Raw genomic sequence first — 20,635 nt, forward strand, 5'->3', positions numbered from 1 at the left:
GACCAAAACATAAAGAGTGCGTGCACGTGTACGGCCAACCTAAGGCAACCACGAAACACTTAAGCGGCAGGCGCTATCAAGTATTTGTGATACACCGGCATCGTTCTCATGCATTTCAAGTCTAGTAGGCTTGAAATCACTATATGTCTGCGCTAGCCTCCTGCATGAGGCCGATGGCGCTGCTCAACACAGCGATCGGTGCGGTTGGTGAACCAGCATGATACAAATATACGCTATACGTGCTTCGGCATTGCCTTTTTGCCCTGTAAAGCCATAATATCCGAGATGGATCGCACGAACAGAATGCGATGGCTATTTCTGAGAACAAAATTTCCGTAATACGTGTGAGTTCTTCCTAGAGAACGGAACGAACACAACCGACAAAAAAATAAGATTCGGTTGTCTTCTTTCTCGAAAAAGGTAGAGAAAACGGGCTAACGCCGCAATATGACCTCGCATAGTGACGTCACACTAAGTTTACAGGTAGCGCCTTGTCCTGTCTGTTTTTCTTCTTGTGTGCTGTCACTTTTTGGCGCTTATTCTATTGAAAGTTTATGACTTGTAAACGTTGATGCCGTATGCTTAGACCATGCACTATATAGAACAAATATATCTGTAATCCAGCACTTAGCACTGCTCAGTACGCTCGCGCAGTTCGTAAACGGCCTCTTTGCTGGACAATCTCAATTCACACTGTAAGGTATGTTGTTATTACTAACCAAAACTATACTTTCATGGGTGGAAACCTTATCCACCGAACCATGTAGTAGCGCAATGTAATCTGCAGCTAACAGTTTGAACGCCTGTCGAAGTATAACAGCACAGCTCATATCGTATCAGAAGGGTACCCACGCTGTTACGATCGTCGCGTATGTTTCATGGCTCCTAAATCGCAGCTTAGAACCAAAGAAGAATACTGCTATAAGGCGTAATTCGTGAATGGAACATTCAGAAACACACAGTTGATTTCTGAGGCTCAATGTAGGCTCAAATATGCGCGCACACATCGCCCAGCGTGCTCCGTCCGTCTCAACGCCAGCAGAAACTCCGGCCATGACGGCTTAAACCACTTCAGCATGTCTCACAGAACCGTCCCACAGAAGACGCACGTCATACTGAATAGACCGCACGAGTGCAAAAACAAACTCCAGAAACCATGGCCGAGCGAATACCAGCCATGCAAGACAACGCTCGCCCAAGACAGCATGCCGAGTACCATTAGATGGCGCCACTGCGTAGTAATATGGTGGCGCCCATGAGAAAAACGGTGTATAAGTAGACATTGTGACATTTGAATAAAAAATCTAAATTTCACCACGCCGGTCACTATTTGCAGGCTATGGCGGCCGACCGCGTAGACAAGATGGCTACCCGAGGTGTGAGTGCGGTCTGGGCGATATCTGTGACTATGAAGGGGCGTTGGACGGTCCTGGATGCCGGGGACTCACCTGGCTTCCTCTCTCGCTGCGTGTACGACCCTGCAGCCGAATCCTTCGGCAGCTACGCAGAGGTAACCGAGTTATTACCAACGCACGCACAGAGCGCCTCCTTCGCGCTGCTCTCCGCGCGCGCATAGCGCATGCGCCGTGCGCGCCTCCAAGCGGCAGACAAAGACGGTACAGCTCAAGTAGGGCGTGACCTCACGTGTGGCACAATAAGTTCGATGAATTGCCAGCACAAAATGTGCGTAGTGAGGGCACCTAACAAACGCCATAGAAAGTGACACCAGCTACTTTAATGACTCACATGGAATGCTAAAAAAAATCCACGAGTGGAATGCTCATTAGATGCATCTAATCACTTAGTGTATAAGCTCCTGGAGTCTATGGGCAGTAACTGAAATGTTATGCTCGAGTGGTACTCTCCACAGAAAGAAGTCTTACTTCCGCGGCGTTCCATTGCGGAGGCTCAGAATCAGCGCTAGCCAGGAGAAAAAGAACATTTTTCATTAACTAACGCGATTGCATTCGATAACTGAGACACTACTTTTGATGAGTCCCAGTAAAGGACTTTGTTATGTCACGCTTCTAAAATGAGATCTCCGAATTCTCGTACCAGGTGTGCAATGACCCGAAATTCGGGCAGGAGTACAACTACAGCTTACAGCTACACGCGGCCCAGTTCTACAGCGCAACAGACCGGCGGTTGCTTTCCTTCGATGATGAAGTGGCGCTCGGACAAAAGGTGCAGTAACGATATTGTTCCCCCAATACGACAGCGCTACTTTTTAGAGGCTAGTGACTCTGTCAGACTTCAGTTCAATCTTTTCGGCGTCTGTAACGCACTTACTACATCTGGGCTGGCATCGGCATATACCGACACGACTTTCTGAGGTTAATAAACATGCAGGAATGCAAATGAAATGATTATTCGTACTCACTGACGTTCGTAGCAGTGGCCTCACATAAGAACCTGTGCGATAATCACCGATAAGGGAATTAAACTAACTTTCGTTAACTTTGCTTACATAGACAGTTTAGGTCAGACACATCGCATTGCGCTTGCTAACGATGAAGAAGCACAGAGGAAGATAAATATATGCTTCCGGCGTTGACGAATGCCAGTTATGTAGGTAACTCAATGAGCTGTGAAACTGCGGGGTGGGGCAAGACACAAATTCTGGCATGCTTGCTATGAGATTCGTTTGCACGAGATATATCACGGGCTGTGCCATAATGATGTCCCCTAATCCATCCTGTACCCCTTTTATTTCTACTGCAGCTGTGCACGATCAAGGCGCAGCACACATCCATCGATATCGGCATCGCGGCGTTTGACTTGGACTACGAGGACTTCTCCAACGCCTGTGCAAGCACGAGCTGGGGCGGACGCTTCTCCAGGCTGCGAGCACTTAAGTTACTGCTAAACTTCTTCAGGACCCAGTTCAACGACTCTTCGGCTAAAGACGTCTGTCTGGGGCTGGTTACGTGACGGGCCATGAAACAAGCTTTCTTTTCAATTAAGTTTCGAGTATTAGAAGTGGCAATAAGAAACGATATTACTGTTATAAAGAATCCAATTCAGACATGATCGTCTGATAAATGTAATAAAATATGTACTGATCAATACCTTGTCCAAGTTCAACGTAGGACTAATACTCTTAGACGATTTCCACTTGTTCCTGGACTGCTGAATCCTATGCATAAAAACTTCCTCCCTGCAGGCTTCTGTCATTCTCCTACCAGGATCCGGTTCGTTTCTCTGTCCTGCATGCCTCCATATGCTTTGCCGTAATTCGAAGATGTTTTCACATATCGGAGATCGATTTCATTAATATCACGGATACCAGATTAGTTGTGTTCACAATGCTGAATAACTCGCCACAAGGTACCTGTAACTTTTCTTTGGAGCGAAAGGTACAGTTATGCTGCATTTTGCTGTTCTTTGGTACAAAGATGACATGGCTCAACCTACTGTGGGTATTATTTAATTGCGCGGTAGTTGAGACAGAAACTTTAAAAAGTTTGTAAGTTATGGAAACGAATAACCCAAACATTGGATTTCTAGTTTCGAGAACTACAAGCCATACATGATGACATCGTTTGTCAATGCACTGCCACCATCACATAAGTTGCTAACTCGGTGCATTGAACGAACTTAAGAGTTGCATAGGCAATTCAGTTCTGCGAGTGAATACATAGCCTAATCAAATCGTTGCATTTCATTTTTACTGTCTATGGTGCTCAGAGAAAGAATGAGAGTCTGTTAAACGAACTGGCCAACCAAAAGATTCGCCAAAAAGCACCAAAAGACCGAAACCTGGAAGCCGTGCAAGTCGGAGAGGTACTGCACAAGCTCAACACAAAAATGGGCGTCGGGTCCGGACGGTATAACCAACAAAGCACACCGAACCTGGACGACGAGTTGATAGGACGGCTGACGGATTACCTGAACGAGCGCTGGAACGCGAAGCCACGCCGAGCTCGCGGAAAGCGGCGCGCATAATTACAACCTCCAAACTGGGCAAGCGGGCACAGATTGGCAATCTTCGACCAATATCCCTCACGTTCCGCGTCGGCGAGGTCATGGAACACGTGGTTCTCGCTCGCCTTACGAACTACTCCGAGGACCGAGACATGCTACCGCACACGACTCTGGGGATCCGTCGTGGCGTCTCCACGCAGGAAGGCATGGTTAAACTGAAACATCAAATCGTACACAATCCCACGTGATCCACCAAATGGGTAGTCGGACTCGACGCCAAAAGGGCGTTGGACACCGTTCGAACACGTCGCGATACTTGAAAGCATACGGGTGTTGGGACTGGGAGAGAGAACGTACGGAAGTTCCTTACGGGTCACCGGGCCCGCATAGTGATCGGCGGACTGGAATCGCAAGACATAGACATAGGTTGCACGGGCAAGCCGCAGGGCTCCGTCATCTCGCCCATGCTCTTTAACGTCGTGCTTTTCGGGTTACTCCGAAAACTGACAGATCTAGAAGGACCTCCACCACAACTTGTACGCCGATGACGTCACTCTCTGGGTTGCCGAGGGAAAGGACGGCCACGTAGAGCAAACGTTGCAGGCTGCCACCGACGCGGTTCAGGAATAACTCCGCGAGATGGGCTTCGAATGCTTCGCGGCCAAATCGGAGCTCCTACTCTGCAGACCCACGTGGAGGGCCCGCAAACCCAAGAACGCCGATTCCGCAGACGAGCGCGGTGACAGAGAAATTAGAGTAGTCGCATCGGACGGCACCATCATCCCGCAAGTTCACGACATCAGGGTACTGGGCTTGCACCTGTCGGCCAATGGCCACAACGGCAAAACCGTGCGCAAAATAGAGCGCGCGGTCAATGACACCACCCGCTTGCTGAAACGCATCACAAAGTGACATAGTGGAATGAAGCAAAGCAATGCGATCTGCCTGGTACAGGCGTTCGTGATCAGCCACATAACGTACGTCACCTCCTACCTGAAGTGGCAGGCGACCAAACGAACCTAACTAGACCGCCTCATCCTCATGGCGTAGAAACGCGCCTTAGCATTACCGATCAATACTGGCACGGATAAGTTTCTCGATCTGGGTTCACACAATATACTATAGACGAGGTAATCAAAGTGCACAACGTCGCGCAGTACGAGCGTTTGGAACAAACACCGGAAGCGGACGCCAGATCTTCGAGACTCTGGGCATCAGCTACAGCACGTACCACGGCGAAAAGGTCGGCATACCCACACCGATTCGCGAGCGCATCGTCGTTGCGCCGTTGCTCAAGAACATGCACCCGACGCATCACGTCGGCCGGTGAAGCATGGCACGCGCAAGGCTTGGAAAAGAAAAAAATCAGAGCTATTCCCCTCGCTGAAGGTGGATGACCAGCGAAGCTGTGATGTGGGCCCCTTAATGCCGAACTGTTCATTGCCGTGCGTCAAAGGACGTATTCATCTAAATGGAAGGTGAGGCGTGACTGGTCGCTCCTCCACGATGTTGAGCCTCAGAAGATGATTAGGCACGGGGGGTTATACATACCCACGTATTGGTGCAAAATGCGGCACGACACCTTTTACTAACGAATCCCGGCACGTAGAACAGACACACACGTCGCCGCACTCAGAGGGTATGTACATACTGCTTCACCGCAGCCAAGGCGATCGTGCGTTGGTCGACGTCCCGCAGTGCAGCAATGGTTGGGAGCTCACACGAAAACCACGAGCGGTCACACATAACACGTGCCACATCGAATTGGTTCTCCACAAACTCCATTCTTTGGCTATATTTATAAATACAATCGCGTGGACCACGGGACCTCCGCCCAGAGGAGCCGGAGGAAACCAGACACGCGTGACGTTTTGACGTGACCGCCGCCATGGGAGAGCAGAAGGAAAGGAAAAGAGATACGTAAGCGCTTGGAACGCTTACTTCACTTAATAACGCTGACTATCAGCTTAATAACTGACACGGGTTGTATTATGACCCAAGATTAACCTTATTTTTGCAAGTTGGCGGAGCGCTTGAAGCCTGCTTCACCTTTGCCACGGGTCGGCCCGGTATTGCACTATCTTCGGGGTCGGCTGACGTTTTTTTGTCTCCGGACATCGATCTGCTGGAAACTAGCCATATACAGCTTCGCTGTAATATGGCAACGGTAAAGTAGCAGTTCATCTAGACGCGGCCTGTTACCAGCGGTGACGTAGTTTCGCGGTCGCGATGACGGACGACTGAGGAACTTGCGCCTCTGCGATACGCACGGAAGAGACGGAGGTGGTCGAAGAAGCGGCAGCCACCACGCGGCAGCCACGACGGACGCCGAAGTGGAGACAGGCGACTCGCAGGCAGCTATACGCAACTAGCGGCAAAGATCTCCTGGGAAGGGGACATCATTCTCGAAATTCACGACGGCAATATTTCGAACGACGACTTCCTCGTGTGGACCCCCGCCCACAGGGACCCTGCGCACTCGGGCAACGAGGCGGCCCAGGCCGCGGCTCGAGGACCTACATGCCGAGCCGCGGCGACCGCCGGCAATACCGACGTCTCGCCTACCGGGAGAACGATGCGGTGGTGGACGTGGGGGCATCGCATGATCACTTTCAGTGGCATCACGCAACGCTACAGATCGAACAGATGCAGATATCCACCGCCACACGCCAAACTAAACAAGAAACAGGTGATTGCCTGGAGGCAACTGCAGTCACACACATATCCGAACCCGGCGATCCTTCTCCTCTGCTACCCTGATCTTTATTCGTCCGACGAGTGTAAAGCGTGCGGAGTCAGAGCGGCGCTGCAGCACATGCCGTGGCAATGCACTGATAGCGGGCAGCAGAAGACCCCGACGCACGGGGATGGTATGGCAGTCTTGAACCGCGAGGCGTGATGGCTGGCGGCCCCGCTAAGTCACGACATCGCCGATCAGCCGTCGGTCGTCCGGTGTCCGAGGAAGCTGCCCGTGTCCAAGGACTCAACGTCGTCACCTAGGCTTGGGTGCTGGTGGCCTCGCCCCACCCAACTCGCCGGACATCTTCAATAAAGTTTTCACTCGCACACTTCACGAAAGCACCCCTTCACGTAGATTGCAAGTAAACCAGGTAGTAAAGTAGTAAGCCAAATTATGTCATTGTTGTTGCCTCAAAACGTGGCTCGTGACCAAATTATGTCATACCGACACCCCCGTTGGTCATATTCATCGTCGTCATCAATAACAACCGCCTCAATAGGCTGTGTTTTATAGAACTGTGATGCTGTTTCATCTTCGAGTTCCAGAGTTAACGCGACACTTAAGGGAAATAATAGAGTGATAGATTGTTTGTCTAGAAGTCTACGATATTTTTGTTTTTTGTGGCTATATATTACTTTGTTGCGTTGCAAATTGCTAGTGAAGGTCCCACGCTGCCTCTCCCTAATTTGAATCGCCCGCGCCAGAACGGACGAGTTCGCACAAACACCACGTGACCTCATTCTTTGCCGTTCTCTGCTAATTAGCCAGTGCTGCCGTCACATGAGAGGTATACATAGTCTGAAATCGGTGGCGAGACAGCGATTTTTCTATTTCCGTCATTTTCTCACTTATAAGCTTGGTGCTCGGTACGAACGACGAATGAATAATATTTGGGGTTTCACGTGCCAAAACCACTTTCTGATTATGAGGCACGCCGTAGTGGAGGACTGCGGAAATTTCGACCACCTGGGGTTCTTTAACGTGCACCTAAATCTAAGCACACGGGTGTTTTCGCATTTCGCCCCCATCGAAATGCGGCCGCCGTGGCCGGGATTCGATCCCGCGATCTCGTGCTCAGCAGCCCAACACCATAGCCACTGAGCAACCACGGCGGGTTAACGACGAATTCGTTGTTGCAGTAACCCAATATCTCAATCTAGCTCGCATTGATGTTTCGCTTTGTCAGTTCAACTTTGTTTTTCGGCAATTCGTATATTTTGCAGTATTAAACTGTTTGTTGCTAAAAAGGTTGACAGCCCATTCAAAGTCTACCACATGCAGTCGATATACATTTTAATGTTTTCTTTTAGACTCAATTGGCTTTTTGCATTTTCACAGGACAGCACTGACATAATGAATCGACTTATATTTAGCCCAATCTGCACTAACCCTACACCTCCCCCCCCCCCCATTACGAATGCGCACGCACGCACGCACGCACGCACGCACGCACGCACGCACGCACGCAATACAGCAAAGCCGAAATGGTAGCGTAATTTAATGATATTTCTGCCTGCATAGGAACCCGTTCACGATGGAGAGAGAGAGAGAGAGATGCAAATGAGAGAAAGGCAGGGAGGTTAACCAGAGTTAAAACCTCCGCTTCGCAACCCTGCACTTGGGGAAGGGAAAGGGGAAGTAAAGACGGAAAGAAGAGCGCGACAAAAATAAAAGCGAAAAAAAGGAAAAGGGACGAAATGGGATCATTATAGTCTTTTAACCCTTTGAGGGTCGAATTATTTTGAAAAAAACTTTCCCGGGTGGTCAAATTATTTTATTGCGGATATTGAATGTACAAGATGTATAAAGTCGGCAATAAATATTAAAAAAAATTAGGGAACAGTATTTTGGTGTCGGCATCACTCAGAACTGCAATATGTTCAATAGTATTTTAGAGTGTGGTACTCCTTGAAACACGAGTCTCCGCGCAGCCGCAGAGAGGGAGAATACCTCATGAGCGGCGGTGATAAACGAGCTAAGAGCCATGCCAATCAAGATAGAAATCAACTTCCGCCGCCCCTGCGATAGCGTGCCGACAAAGATAAAAATCACGTTTCGCGCGCCTCCGTTGCGGCGGAACCGAAGCCGCGAAAGCGCGTTGCCGCTGAGAGCGAGAATACCTCGCGAGCGGCGGTTATAAACAAGCTAATAGCAGCGCCAATCAAGATAGAAATCAACTTCCACAGCATTTGCAAGAGAGTGCCGACAAAGAGAAAAATGACGTTTCGCGCGCCTCCGTTGCGATCACGCGGCGAAACCGAAACCGCAAAAGGGGTGTGGCCGCAGTCTGCGCGACGCGCTGAAGCTTGAAGTCCGATCTCTTTATCTCCTCAAGAAGGTAGCACAAATTTCAAACGCTTCTTGTAAGACCTAAGAGGTGGCAGCACCTCCCAGTAAGCGTGAATCGTGATTATGGCGCGAAATTTCAAACGGAGGGTCGAAACCGTACCCGTACGGCAAAGACCTTGCGGGACAGAAAACCGCCGCCGTACATGTACGGAAAACTGTCGAAGGGTTAATAGGCCACTGTCACGTAAAAAGGTCAACAAAGCCTTGACCGACTTTCGGTGCGATGACAGTTGATGTCGGCATTTCAAGACTGTTCTGAAAGTGGCCTGTCGTCAAGGCGTGCCAACGCGGTCGCTGGTGACAGTCGGTGCGCGCTGTATCGAGGACAGTGGCAAAGTACATGTTCTATGGTCTCCTCGCCGCCGCAGTGACTGCAAGCCGCGCTCTCGTCCATACCGACTCGGAAGGCGAAAGATCTTGTGACACCGAGCCACAAGACCTTGCGATCTTGCGACACCGAGACAAGTCTTGCGACTCCGAGCCACAGTCGGCAAAGTATACTGCTGTCTCGAGTCGAGAGAGTCCAGACGGGGGTCGAAGTCGAAGGGATGCGTCCAGTCGGTGCAGGCGTGTGTGCTTCAAGCTTGGTGTGTTCCATAAAGTACTGATGTTGTTCACGATAAAACGCTGTGTGTTTCACTGTTCTTTTTTTGATCACGATAAAAAAAAAACAGCGAAACAAAGAGCGTGCTTAAGTACGCATCAGTGTATGACGCAAGCTTCGAGCGCATATATCGTCAGTACTGTCCCGTCATTTCTGCTCAATGTGTTCGTCGAGGTCTGCGTCTGCAAAGGTTCCGGTGGTCGCGATGCGGGGAATAGCTTCCTAAACTATTAACGGTCACAATTAACCAACGATCTCACCGCAAGTTTCACCCACAAAACCCGCAGTGCATGCGGTCTCCGTACCTCATCTCTCCGAACCACTGTGCCCCAGAGAGGTGCCACTGTGCCCCACTGGTGCCCCCTGTACCGCACCTGTGCCCGCTGTGCTGCAACACTGTGCCCCCAAATTCACTTCTGAGAGGGTGCGTTGCCAACTGGAGCCTGCTCACAACCTAAATCTTCTGCTAATGCAAATGATAGGCTAACTGGAAAATAAAAGCTTGTTGTTTCTAGCTTTGACGTTACCTTTGGCTGAGTACGGATATTGTGAATTCACCACACAAATAACAAAAAGTCCAGGTTTCAAACTGAAACCTGGGAAACAAAGATGGGTTTGGGCGTTGAGGCTAGCGGTCACAAACACACACGGCGGGAAAACCGAAAGCTCGTTAGATTTTTCAGCTGTCATTACTCGGTGTTCGTATCCTCTCTTGTCGAAATTATCTTTTTCTAAAAGCATCACTTGAAAATTATGTAGTGTCTCTGGCATGTCTTCATTGTACATAACCATTGTGTACACTTTATATATGGAAAATCAACTTATACAAGTGAAAATTAGTTTATGCTTCACGGCGCTTTTCCAAGGGTCTATGTTGTTATATGTTAGTGAGTGAGGACTCGGACACTACTTTAAAAATGTGCCGTGCACACAATCCTTCATTTCTTGTATATGCTTTCGTCCTGGTGGAACTGGGCCGTGATTGTGGCTCAGTGTTCGTATCGTCCCTTGTTTAAACATTTTCTATTTACAAATGTGTCTTTTCTCGAAATAAACTTTTTCTAAGGAGCAAACATGACTGGCTGGCGCATCTACACAAGTTCTCCCAATGGGACAGCGGTACGCAATATGCCGCTCCATCCGTATAGGTTGTCGCCGACTGCGGTACACACGTGTGCAGGCCAGGTTGATCCTGCAGCCAGTGGTGCCTGCATCGGTGAGAGACACTCGAGGCTAGCTGTCGTTTTCGAGCCTCATACTCTGGCTGCTTCACTTGTTTCTTAGGAGGAAGCTTGAGCTTGTGCCCAACCAGCTGATGCCATCCATTCAAATGCACGTGAAACGCAGAAATGCCTTTACAGACAACCCCTAGGGAAATTTAATTGAAATTTGATGAATTTCAGAGCCAAAATTAAACTCTAGTGACTGATGAAGCGAAATTTTAATTTAGGACTTGAATTTGTTTTGACAGAAATTGCCGAAAATCGGCAAATCTAAACATAAAAAATTTAAATAATAATAGGAGCACGAAGCTTACAAATGCCTAATTCTGCAACAACAACACATACCGCAGTTCTCTAAGTTTCATCCCTTAGAACATCGAAAGGGGACCGATTTAATATATTTATATTTTACGTTAATTGGTTACAATGCCTACGGGGGTTTCGCAAAAGTCCTACTAGCACATAAGCAGCGTATTTAAGTGCCACGTATATTACCTCAATTTTGACCGCTTTCGATGTACAATTGGATGCGATTGACAGAATTTCGATAGACTTTTTCATTGCTCAGCTGCACAGTTGTATATTTAGCAGTTCTATTCTATGAAAATTTGCAATTTTCCACTTTTTGATAACAAACCAGACGGCCTGAATGAAATATCTCTTTCCAGCAATCGCTAGATTTAAACTTTTTCTTTTAAATCCAACAAACTAAACAATGAATGATGCCGTGGTTGCCGAGAAAGACTGTTTTTCTATTTAGATACAAGCCTCGGAGCTGAAGCTTCCTCTAAAGATCACCTGTTATTAACCACACATTCGCACTCTCCGCAAGGTGTTGCCGAAACTACATCCGGAAAATTTTCGCGCGGTAAGTTGTCTTTTGCGTACTAGCTCATTAATGTGCGCGGTGGCATATGCCCAATTTATACCTTGCGTACCTGCGCATGATACGAGCGATAGGCTTACTTAATAGTGTCAGCATGCAACACTGCGGTTCACCAGGGCAGAGAGCAGACGTAGCGCGTTTATGTGGCAAGGAAGTACACGTAGAGTCCGAGGCTTTTCATGTTCAGCGTGAAAGCATGCATGTAGCCTTAGTTACATTTTAAGAAGAAAAAAAAAAGAATTCGTCAGGTGCTCAATTAAATTATGGGGTCTTACATGCCAAAACCACTTTCTGATTATGAGACACGCCATAGTGGAGGACTCCAGAAATTTCGACCACCTGGGGTTCTTTAACGTGCACCTAAATCTAAGTACACGGGCGTTTTCGCCCCCATCGAGATGGGGCCGCCGTGGCCGGGATTCGATCCCGCGACCTCGTGCTCAGAAGCCCAACACTATAAAAACCACGGCGGGTAGTGCGGCAGGTGTTACACTCCAGTAACACAAGAAGGCGAAAGCCTGTTGTACATTTGGTAATACATGAAGTTGCAATTTACAACGAGCCGCAAAGGAAAATTTGGCAGTGGCTTAGATCGGCTATGCCAGGGTATACGTAGCGAAAGCTAAGGCGCAGCATAGTTAGCCTTGGCTAATCTTGATTGCAAGTTCAGATTAGTCTGGTTGTCTATAGCTATGTTGTGGCGTTTAGCCAGTCGTTCGGCGCGCTGTTCGTCTGTTTCCTGGGCGATTCGTTTCCTCTTCATCCCGTTCCGATGTCGATTCCAGGCCTCCTCCTGCTTATCAGAACTGTCGCCGTCCATACTACCGCCTCAACTGTGGTTGCGGCGCACGCGTGCTCTCCTTTTCAATCTTTCGACATGTTATCAGGCATCCGACGCAGCTGGCGAAGCGAGCGGAGGCGAGCGCAACGACGAAGAACGCGGTGCGACGTCATACCAAACGGCGGCTGCGGAAAGGCGCGGCGCTACGCAGCGGCGGAACACCTGTGGCTCGGTGCTACTAGTGGCGCATGCGCAGTAGTGACTAGGGAGCGAGCGAGAGAGAAATATCCGCGGCGAGGCGTGCGTTGTGACGCCATATGCCTCCTCAGAGCACCGCCACGCCGAAATCGCAAGTTCGCGGCCAGTAAATCTTTCGCTTTAAAAGTAAACGTGTGCCACTAAGGCGACCTCCTCGCCTGGTCGCAGCGGCACGTGCATCTTGCGCAGTGGCGACCTCGTGTGGCCGTCCTCGCGAGTCGTAAGGCAGTCGTAAGGCAGGTGTTCAATTAAATTATGGGATTTTACGTGCCAAAACAATTTTCTGATTATGAGGCACGCCACAGGGGAGGACTCCGGAAATTTCGACCACCTGGGATGCTTTAACGTGCACCTAAATCTAAGTACACGGGTGTTTTCGCATTTCGCCCCCATCGAAATGCGGCCGCCGTCGCTGGGATTCGTTCCCGCGACCTCGTGCTCAGCAGCCTAACACCATAGCCGCTGAGCAACCACGGTGGGTACCGGGTAAGTAGAGTAGTACGATGATGATGAAGAAAGCCTCAATTAATGGCACAAACCCACCATGGAGGATAGGCCATGAATCGGGTGGTAATATTATCGTAAGTAAAATGAATTAATTAATAAATAACAAAAAAGGAAAATAAATGAATAACGCAAGATGAAAAATGAACTGTTAATACATGAGATAAAGTTGTGATCAATACGATAGTGAGCCTTGCCTTGGTAGGAATACTAACAAAAACTTGTTACTGTAATACATAAAGTAAAGGATATACTTAAACACGAGTAAGTTAAATGTTTATTAATAATATGAAGATTCTAACTATGAATTTGTGTTTTCTTTTTTTCATTTTCTAGAAGTAGAAGTAAATCAATTGCGAAAACTACGAAATATTAATAAGGCAGACTTTTTGTGTCACATAGCAAATTATAAACGGCTAGGCCAACGTTCGTGTGGCTGTATCCTAATACCATTGCTCCAAGGGAGAGTGTAACAGTACTAAAAGGCAATCCTAGATTTTGAAGTGGACTTTCTAGACACCGTTTTCGATGAGTGGAAAACCACCAACACGATAATAAAGAAGTGATACATGGATTCGGCTCATTGCAGAGGTAGCATAAAGGGAATACCGCCAGACCGCATCTGAGCAAGTAAAGATTAAGTGTGGGAATACGGCAACGAAGCCTTGTAAATGAAACTTTAAATTGATGGTTAGGACACCATTGTCGGTTCCCAGAATAATTTAGGCGGATACAATCTGTAGATTTAGCTAATGACAAGGCTTTTTTGTCTTCGGTCAATGAAAACTGCCTATATCTGGCTGCAGTGATGTGCGCAGTTGCCGGCAGCACAGATATCCCCGGCCCTGTTAAAGAAGCTTGTGCTAAGGAATCGGCTATTTCATTAATATGAATGTCTCGGTGGCCTGGGACCCATAATAAATGAAATAAACTTAAGTGAGGCGGAGCTAATGTATAAAACATGTTCAATGCTGTCAACTTTGTAGAAGGATTAAGTGCGCTGCCTACAGATAGAGAATCTGTGACGATAATAACTTTTGTAGTATGAAGGGGCAATTTTCGCAAGGCAAGAACTATTGCCAGAAGTTGGCCCTGAAAAACTGATGTGTAATCTGGTAGGTGAAGTGAAAAAAGACCAGTCGAGGGATGGTGAGCAGATTCCCACGCCTGCCTTCTCTTCACACGAAGAAGCATCAGACGCGATTACATTTACTGGAAAACGGGCCAAATATTCTTGTAAACGGTCATTCAAATACGTTGGGGGCAGAAATTTCGCATTGTTTGGAAAAATGTCTGCAAATTCACTTTTTGAGCGACCCTGGAGCCCTATCAAAAGGAACGATTTCCCTAAGGCGAACATTTAAAAAGCGCTAATTGTGCTTGCACAAATACAACATGTGGGGTATGCCACCGTGACCACGTGGTCTCAAATGAATTTGGTTCACTAATAAAAGCATATTGTCTACGTCGCAGAGGAGATTCATAAGTGCTTAAGTAGGTTTGAACCGTAAGCATGCGGAATCGCTTGTGAAGGGTAGGTAGGCGCGCTTCCTGCCAAATGATGTACCAACAAGCTACTGTCCTTATCAGCATCATCCACAATGACCATTGTTGCCAGAACCGTGGAGAAGCCGTCCCTTCAGGAAAGTGTGCTCTTCTCGCACCCAGGATGCACGGATTGGATTGCCACCAAGACCGGAATGTACCAAATTTTCTTTTCAAAACCACTAATTTACTTTATTTACAGGAACTTCCCTGAGAAATGTGACGGCAATCCGAAGATTTACTGACGTTTTTACTCTTTGCGGCGCCGGCCACCTTTCGTCATGGCGTAGTTTCGCCAAGGGCACCGTAAACGTGGACACCTAAGGCTTTCGCCTTAGGTGCCCACCTTAATGAACTCTCCGAGGCAAGTTAGTGTTTGTGCTCAGTGAATTTACTTCAAAGATTAAAAATCAATGTCATACATCGTCAAAGCTAAAATGAGTGCAGTGATGATTAAAACATCCAAAGTTAAGATAGTGATGAACATGAAAACACGGCGAATAACAAAGACGCGTATGTGACTAAAATCTAATGGAAAACAAGGGGAAGGCGGGAGATGGTATTTCAAGACGATGAGCAAAACGAGAAGAAGGTGTAAGTAGGAGCCAACGTTTCGACAAGTGGACTTGTCTTCTTCAAGGTGACATATACTTTCCTCGCCACAGTATGTAGGTGGGGTCCATCTAAAGAGGAGAGGGTGTGATGCGGGTGTTCTGAAGGTGAGAGGGTTTTAGCGGGCCTTACATCCTCTCTGCTTTAGAACACCCGCCTTACACCTTCTCCCCTTTAGAAGAACCCCATCGATATGTACTGTGGCGAGGAAAGCATATGTCGCCTTGAAGAAGGCAAGTCCACTTGTCTAAACGTTGGCTCCCACTTTCACCTTGTTCTCGTTTGGCTCATCACCTAAAATCTAATGGGGAATTCATGAAGATTTTCCCATGTCCCGGCCTTTCACGGGAAATGAGGTCGATAAACTTAAGCGCACGGAGGTTTCACAGATAACAGCGGTCGCCACACACGGGGTCGTTCAGGGATTTGCTGATATGCAGATGATAACGTACACACCTCAATTCGCGAAATGACAAATAAATCGTCAGTGATGCGAGTACATTAGTGGGCGAAAACATCGCTGGTCTCTGTCTTTTTAGCACTAGCGGTACTTGCAAAAAAAAGTCCACAATAATTTCTTAGAACGGTTCACTACGAGTCCAAGATGCTTTCAATCATGCTCGCCGCCTCGGCCTCGTCCACGGAGGCGAGCTTCTGGACTCTCTCGTTCAGGGATGAACAGCTGTACACTTCCGCAAAGGCTTCAGCGCATCGCGCCGAGACTACGTCAAAGTGGACGAAGTGCGCCGCGCAGATGGCGTACCCCATGTTGCGACCGAGAGCTTGTTCGACGGCGAACCACTCCTCGTCCGTTTCGCCACCCATAGAATTCGAGACTCGCAACCGCAAGATGCCCTTGTTCACGCGGAAGTCTTCGGCAAGCATCATGACGAACATCTTGTTCTCGTAGCTATCCCAGGACGAGAAGGAGAATTCGCACAGCGTCTCGCTGAAGGTCACCTCCTCGGCCAGGAAACACAAGTTGTCGTCGCCTAAACGGAGCCCCTCTACTTCAAGCACTCGGATGCCGGCGTTTCCCAGTATGGCATCGAGAAGAACAGTGTGAGGGCTGTTTACTGCACGGAGACACCTGCTGAGGTCCGGCTGGGAACAGCCCGTCAGAGAGAGGTTCCTGAGCTCGCTAGCAGCGCTCAAATAGTTGCTCAACAGGCGAATTCCGATGACGTCACTTACGACTTCCTGCGTTAGGAGGAGACGGAGCGTAGTCACGTGATACCAGAAGCCCAGCAGACGAACCGTGACTCGGAACGCCTCCCGGCTCGGCTGCTCGTGCAGGCTGACGGCCGCGTGACGTAATGCTTCCGGAAATTCCTCCAGTGCGCCGAGTACCGCAGAGTCGACCAAGTATTCGCCTTCTATGCGGACTCGGCCGCTCATACCGGTGTCTCTGATGACTCGGCAAAGTTCCGGCAGTTCACCTAGCGCCACGTCGCTGACCGAGATGGTCACTAGGGATTCAACAGTGCAGGCGGTGCTGAAGAGAGTTCTGAGGTCGTATGGCTTGAGTTCCGCGAAGCTAAGCGCGAGAAACGAGATTTCCAACCAGGCAGTGTCGTCAAGCTCCTGAAGCAACGGACAGGCAGGTTTCCAGAAGGCGGGACAAGGTTCGCTTTCTAGTCGTCCAGCGTCGTCAAGGCGCCGAGGTACCGCGTCAGCTGCCCAGCGACATCCGCTGACGTCGAGTTCTTTCAGCAGGCCACCCTCCCAAGACACGAGACGAGTGATCACCCATACGCTGTCATTGTCTAACAGGAAGCCCACGAGCTTCAACTTACGGAACTCACCGCGCACCACGAGCGCTGGTAGCATGGGCGTCAGCTTTTGCGGATTCGAACGCGCCCCTTCTATGGTCAGGGAGCGCAGCAGAGTGGTGGCGGCAAGGTGACAATTGAATCTGGGCTCTTCGTCCGGGAGATGCGAATGCAGGATGCTTTCGTGCACGGACAGTTCTACGATGGTGTCGTTGAACCAGAGGGCATCGAGTAGGCGCATCGCACCTTCCGCGTCGAAAACGAGTCCCTTGATAGAGAGAGTGGTCAGGCTCGACGTAGCGGTTAAAAGCGAACAAAGTGCATCTAGCAGCACGGGAGGCACCACGGCGCTGACTGAGATGACCAGTTCACGCAGGTGCGTCATCGAGGCGACCGCTTCGAACAGCTCGTCTCGAATGCACCTGCACGGAAGTGCTGCAAGTTCGTTAAAACTCATCTCGGAAAGAAATCGTTAGGAGCAACAAAAAGGTATAATGAAAGGATAACTAACGGGAAACATACGCGCATGGTGTTAAAAAAATCAGATAATGGGGTTTCACGTGCCAAAACAACGATATGATTATGAGGCACGCCGCAGTGGGGGACTCCTGAAATTTGGACCACCTGGGGTTCTCTAATGTGCACCTAAATCTAAGCACACGGGTGTTTTCGCATTTCGCTCTCATCGAAATGCGGCCGCCGTGGCCGGGATTTGATCCCGGGACCTCGTGCTTAGTAGCCCAATTCCATAGTCACTATGCAACCACGGCGGGTTACGCGCATGGTTTAAGAAACAGAAAACAAAAACATTGGCATGTATGGGACAGGAACAGTTGCCTACCGCAACTCCGAAGAACACGGATATGTTTAAGACGTGTACTCGGAGGCATGCAGAGTTCTTTTTGTCGTGGCTGGGGTGATTTAAGCTGTTGTTTCGGCCGACTGGCGCAACTCGTGAGCGAGACCTAGTTACCATAACCTAATTAAACTTAATCATACGCTATCGCGCACCCGTTCGCGCGCGTCGCTCATTGCGCGGCCGATCGTGTCGGACAGATAGCCGTTTCCTGTTATTAATAATAATAATATTTGGGGTTTTACGTGCCAAAACCACTTTCTGATTATGAGGCACGCCGTAGTGGAGGACTCCGGAAATTTTGACCACCTGGGGTTCTTTAACGTGCACCTAAATCTAAGCACACGGGTGTTTTCGCATTTCGCCCCCATCGAAATGCGGCCGCCGTGGCCGGGATTCGATCCCGCGACCTCGTGCTCAGCAGCCCAACACCATAGCCACAGCCGTTTCCGGTTGACTCACACGACGTAGTGCAGATAGGCGTAGTCGAAGGATTGTTTTGACTCGCGAAAGGTGTTATTCAAAAGTTGTCCGGCGACACATTCAGATGAGAATCGAGTAACCAAGTAAGTGTTGGCGCACACGAAGCAAGGCGTACCTGTAGTCGGGAAAAAGGCTGCCGAAGGTCACCGTCTTCAGGCTGTCGTTCTGCCAAAGCGCCCGAACGATGCGCTCCCGGTACTCGCCGAGCCCGCCGCCTTCGAGGACTGCTTCGTCGAGGTCGACGCTCACGACGCAACGGTGCCGCACCAGGAGGACTTGGAAGACGAGGCGGGCGTCGCGGCCGCGCAGTTGGTGCTGGCGACTGCCGCTGCGGCCGATCCGCACCAGGGACAGCTCTCCCGGCGCCGTGAGCTCTCGCAGCTGCAAGCCGATGTCCCAGAGGACTAGATTCCAGGCCCATAGCTTTTCGAGAAGGTGACAGCAAGACGGGTCGCCACTGCCACCGTGTTTCGCAGAGCAAGAAACGGTAGGGTCTATTCCCGGGACAAGTAGCTCGATGTCGTTGGGACCCAGCCGTTCCAGAGGGGTGGGTATGGCGTAGTACATGCTGTGATGCGGGCGCTGGCCCTGAATAGTGGAGCTTCCGTCAAGCGACGATCGAGTAGTAAAACCGATTACGCCTTGGCAGTCCTTCGCGCCAACGACACCTAGGGAACGCACGGCCTGCGCACTCAGTTTAATGACGTCATGCAACTATGCTCCGAAATTTCCATTGCCAGGGCTTGCGTGACGAAAGCGATTGCGTCAAAATCACCGCCGCTTACTTGAGAGCATCTCCATTCGATCTTGTGGCAGGCGGGCCAGGCACCAGGATGTTATTGATCATGGTGTGCAGGCCTTGCCTTATCTAGGTGGCGTTGTTCGTCCCCTTGTACACTTGAGAAAGAACGATGGAAAACAGGCGCGAAATAACATGGGTGAGTGAAACGTAAAGCCTCAAATACGCCGTGTGAACGCGACAAGACGACTGGTCATGATTTAGCGGAGAAAATTCGAAATCTCTCATGGACGCGCATACGCGCAGGCAAAAAAAATGAAGCAAAATAAAAATGAGAGATAAGACTTCGATGTCGCCACGGTTAAAATACACCTCTCACGTACTATCTCACGACGACTCGATCATGTGATATTCTGGTGCACGCGGGAGTGTTTGATGGCCAAAATGTCACGCCGTCACACGCGTTGGCACTCGCGGACAGTTTCGTGCATCACTGGTGTTGTTCCTATCTTTGTGTTGTGTGCGTCCACCAAGCCGGTTCATCATGCCGCGAGTTGTCACGTGGGTGGATACGTAAATCGGACAAAAGAAAAGAAACAAATAGCTGCGGGATCTGTTTTTGCCGTTTCCCAAGGGACAAGAAACGACGTCAAACGTGGGTGATGGAAATGCGCCACGTTGCACTGTTTCACTGATCACAGTTTTTCAAGCTCGCTAGAACTAGGGGTTGGGCCGAACTGAGGCCTTCGAGCATGGAGACCCTGGTTAGCTCAGACGGCAAAGCGAACGCCCTGGTAAGGCCTGTGCTCGAGTACCAGGACTAATGATTCGTCAACTTGCCTTCTTATAAACCTGTATGGGTTTCCTTTGTAGCTTCATGCTGCATGTGGGTAGATATAGCAATTTTCCCCTTTCAAGAAATTTTAAAGTGTCCGATGGCGGGGATTAGAACCATGAATCCCGAGTGCTGCGGCCCGACAACTACAGCTTCTGGCATATAGTGCAGCCTTTTATTGCGCAGTCCAGTTGAGAAAAATAATTTCTTCCTGACTCACGTGTCGAATTCTATTGCCGTCTAAGACGAAGCGGATCAGCTGCACAGAAAGCACGCTTCACAGCGTATCTGTGTTCATTATGCCTTCGTAATCCGTGTTGTCTGCTGCATTTCTCGCGCCAGGAAAATCGATGCATATTGCGTAAGTTTCGCCACCAGAGATAGTCAGTGTTAATAGTTGTCCCGAAACTATTGACAATGGTTGCAGGAGATAATGTTACATTGTTTTTTCATACCGCACTTGTCTGACCGTCTGTCTATCTGTTTTTCTGTCAATAAATGATTGGATGAATAGATTATTGAAT

General features: G+C 49.2%; 2 protein-coding genes and 1 pseudogene across 5 annotated transcripts in view; 2 read left to right on the plus strand and 1 right to left on the minus strand.

The window, feature by feature from the left end:
- The window catches only part of LOC139049115 (carbohydrate sulfotransferase 8-like), a 142,575-nt gene that overhangs the window by 43,850 nt on the left and 78,090 nt on the right, over positions 1-20,635 (minus strand). Inside the window, exons 1-2 of one of the 4 annotated variants that reach the window (XM_070524334.1) lie at positions 18,653-19,524; positions 15,260-17,620 (exon numbers count right to left, since the gene is read on the minus strand). The exons of 1 other annotated variant lie outside the window; for it this stretch is intronic. In XM_070524334.1, coding sequence (XP_070380435.1) covers positions 16,018-17,620; positions 18,653-19,104 — 2,055 coding nt within the window. In that variant the 5' untranslated portion in view covers positions 19,105-19,524 and the 3' untranslated portion in view covers positions 15,260-16,017. Of the gene's footprint in view, positions 1-15,259; positions 17,634-18,652; positions 19,525-20,635 lie in introns of those variants that run through there. 2 more of the 4 variants (XM_070524335.1, XM_070524336.1) reach the window with 2 other exon arrangements.
- Positions 1,346-3,056, plus strand: LOC139049119 (uncharacterized). The gene is made up of 3 exons (XM_070524344.1): positions 1,346-1,510; positions 2,059-2,184; positions 2,722-3,056. Exons 1-3 carry the CDS (start codon positions 1,364-1,366, stop codon positions 2,929-2,931), a joined length of 483 nt encoding a protein of 160 aa, XP_070380445.1. The 5' UTR covers positions 1,346-1,363; the 3' UTR covers positions 2,932-3,056.
- LOC139049356 (U2 spliceosomal RNA) lies at positions 5,861-6,027 on the plus strand (annotated as a pseudogene).

Source organism: Dermacentor albipictus, chromosome 8, assembly GCF_038994185.2.
Source record: "Dermacentor albipictus isolate Rhodes 1998 colony chromosome 8, USDA_Dalb.pri_finalv2, whole genome shotgun sequence".
NCBI classification, from domain to species: Eukaryota; Metazoa; Arthropoda; class Arachnida; order Ixodida; family Ixodidae; genus Dermacentor; species Dermacentor albipictus.

Excerpts from the sequence above, each read along its gene's own strand:
- LOC139049119 (XM_070524344.1), top strand. The coding sequence starts at position 1,364 with ATGGCTACCCGAGGTGTGAGTGCGGTCTGGGCGATATCTGTGACTATG. Across the intron at positions 1,511-2,058 it reads CCTTCGGCAGCTACGCAGAG|GTGTGCAATGACCCGAAATT; the intron begins GTAACCGAGTTA and ends TTCTCGTACCAG. Across the intron at positions 2,185-2,721 it reads AAGTGGCGCTCGGACAAAAG|CTGTGCACGATCAAGGCGCA; the intron begins GTGCAGTAACGA and ends TTTCTACTGCAG.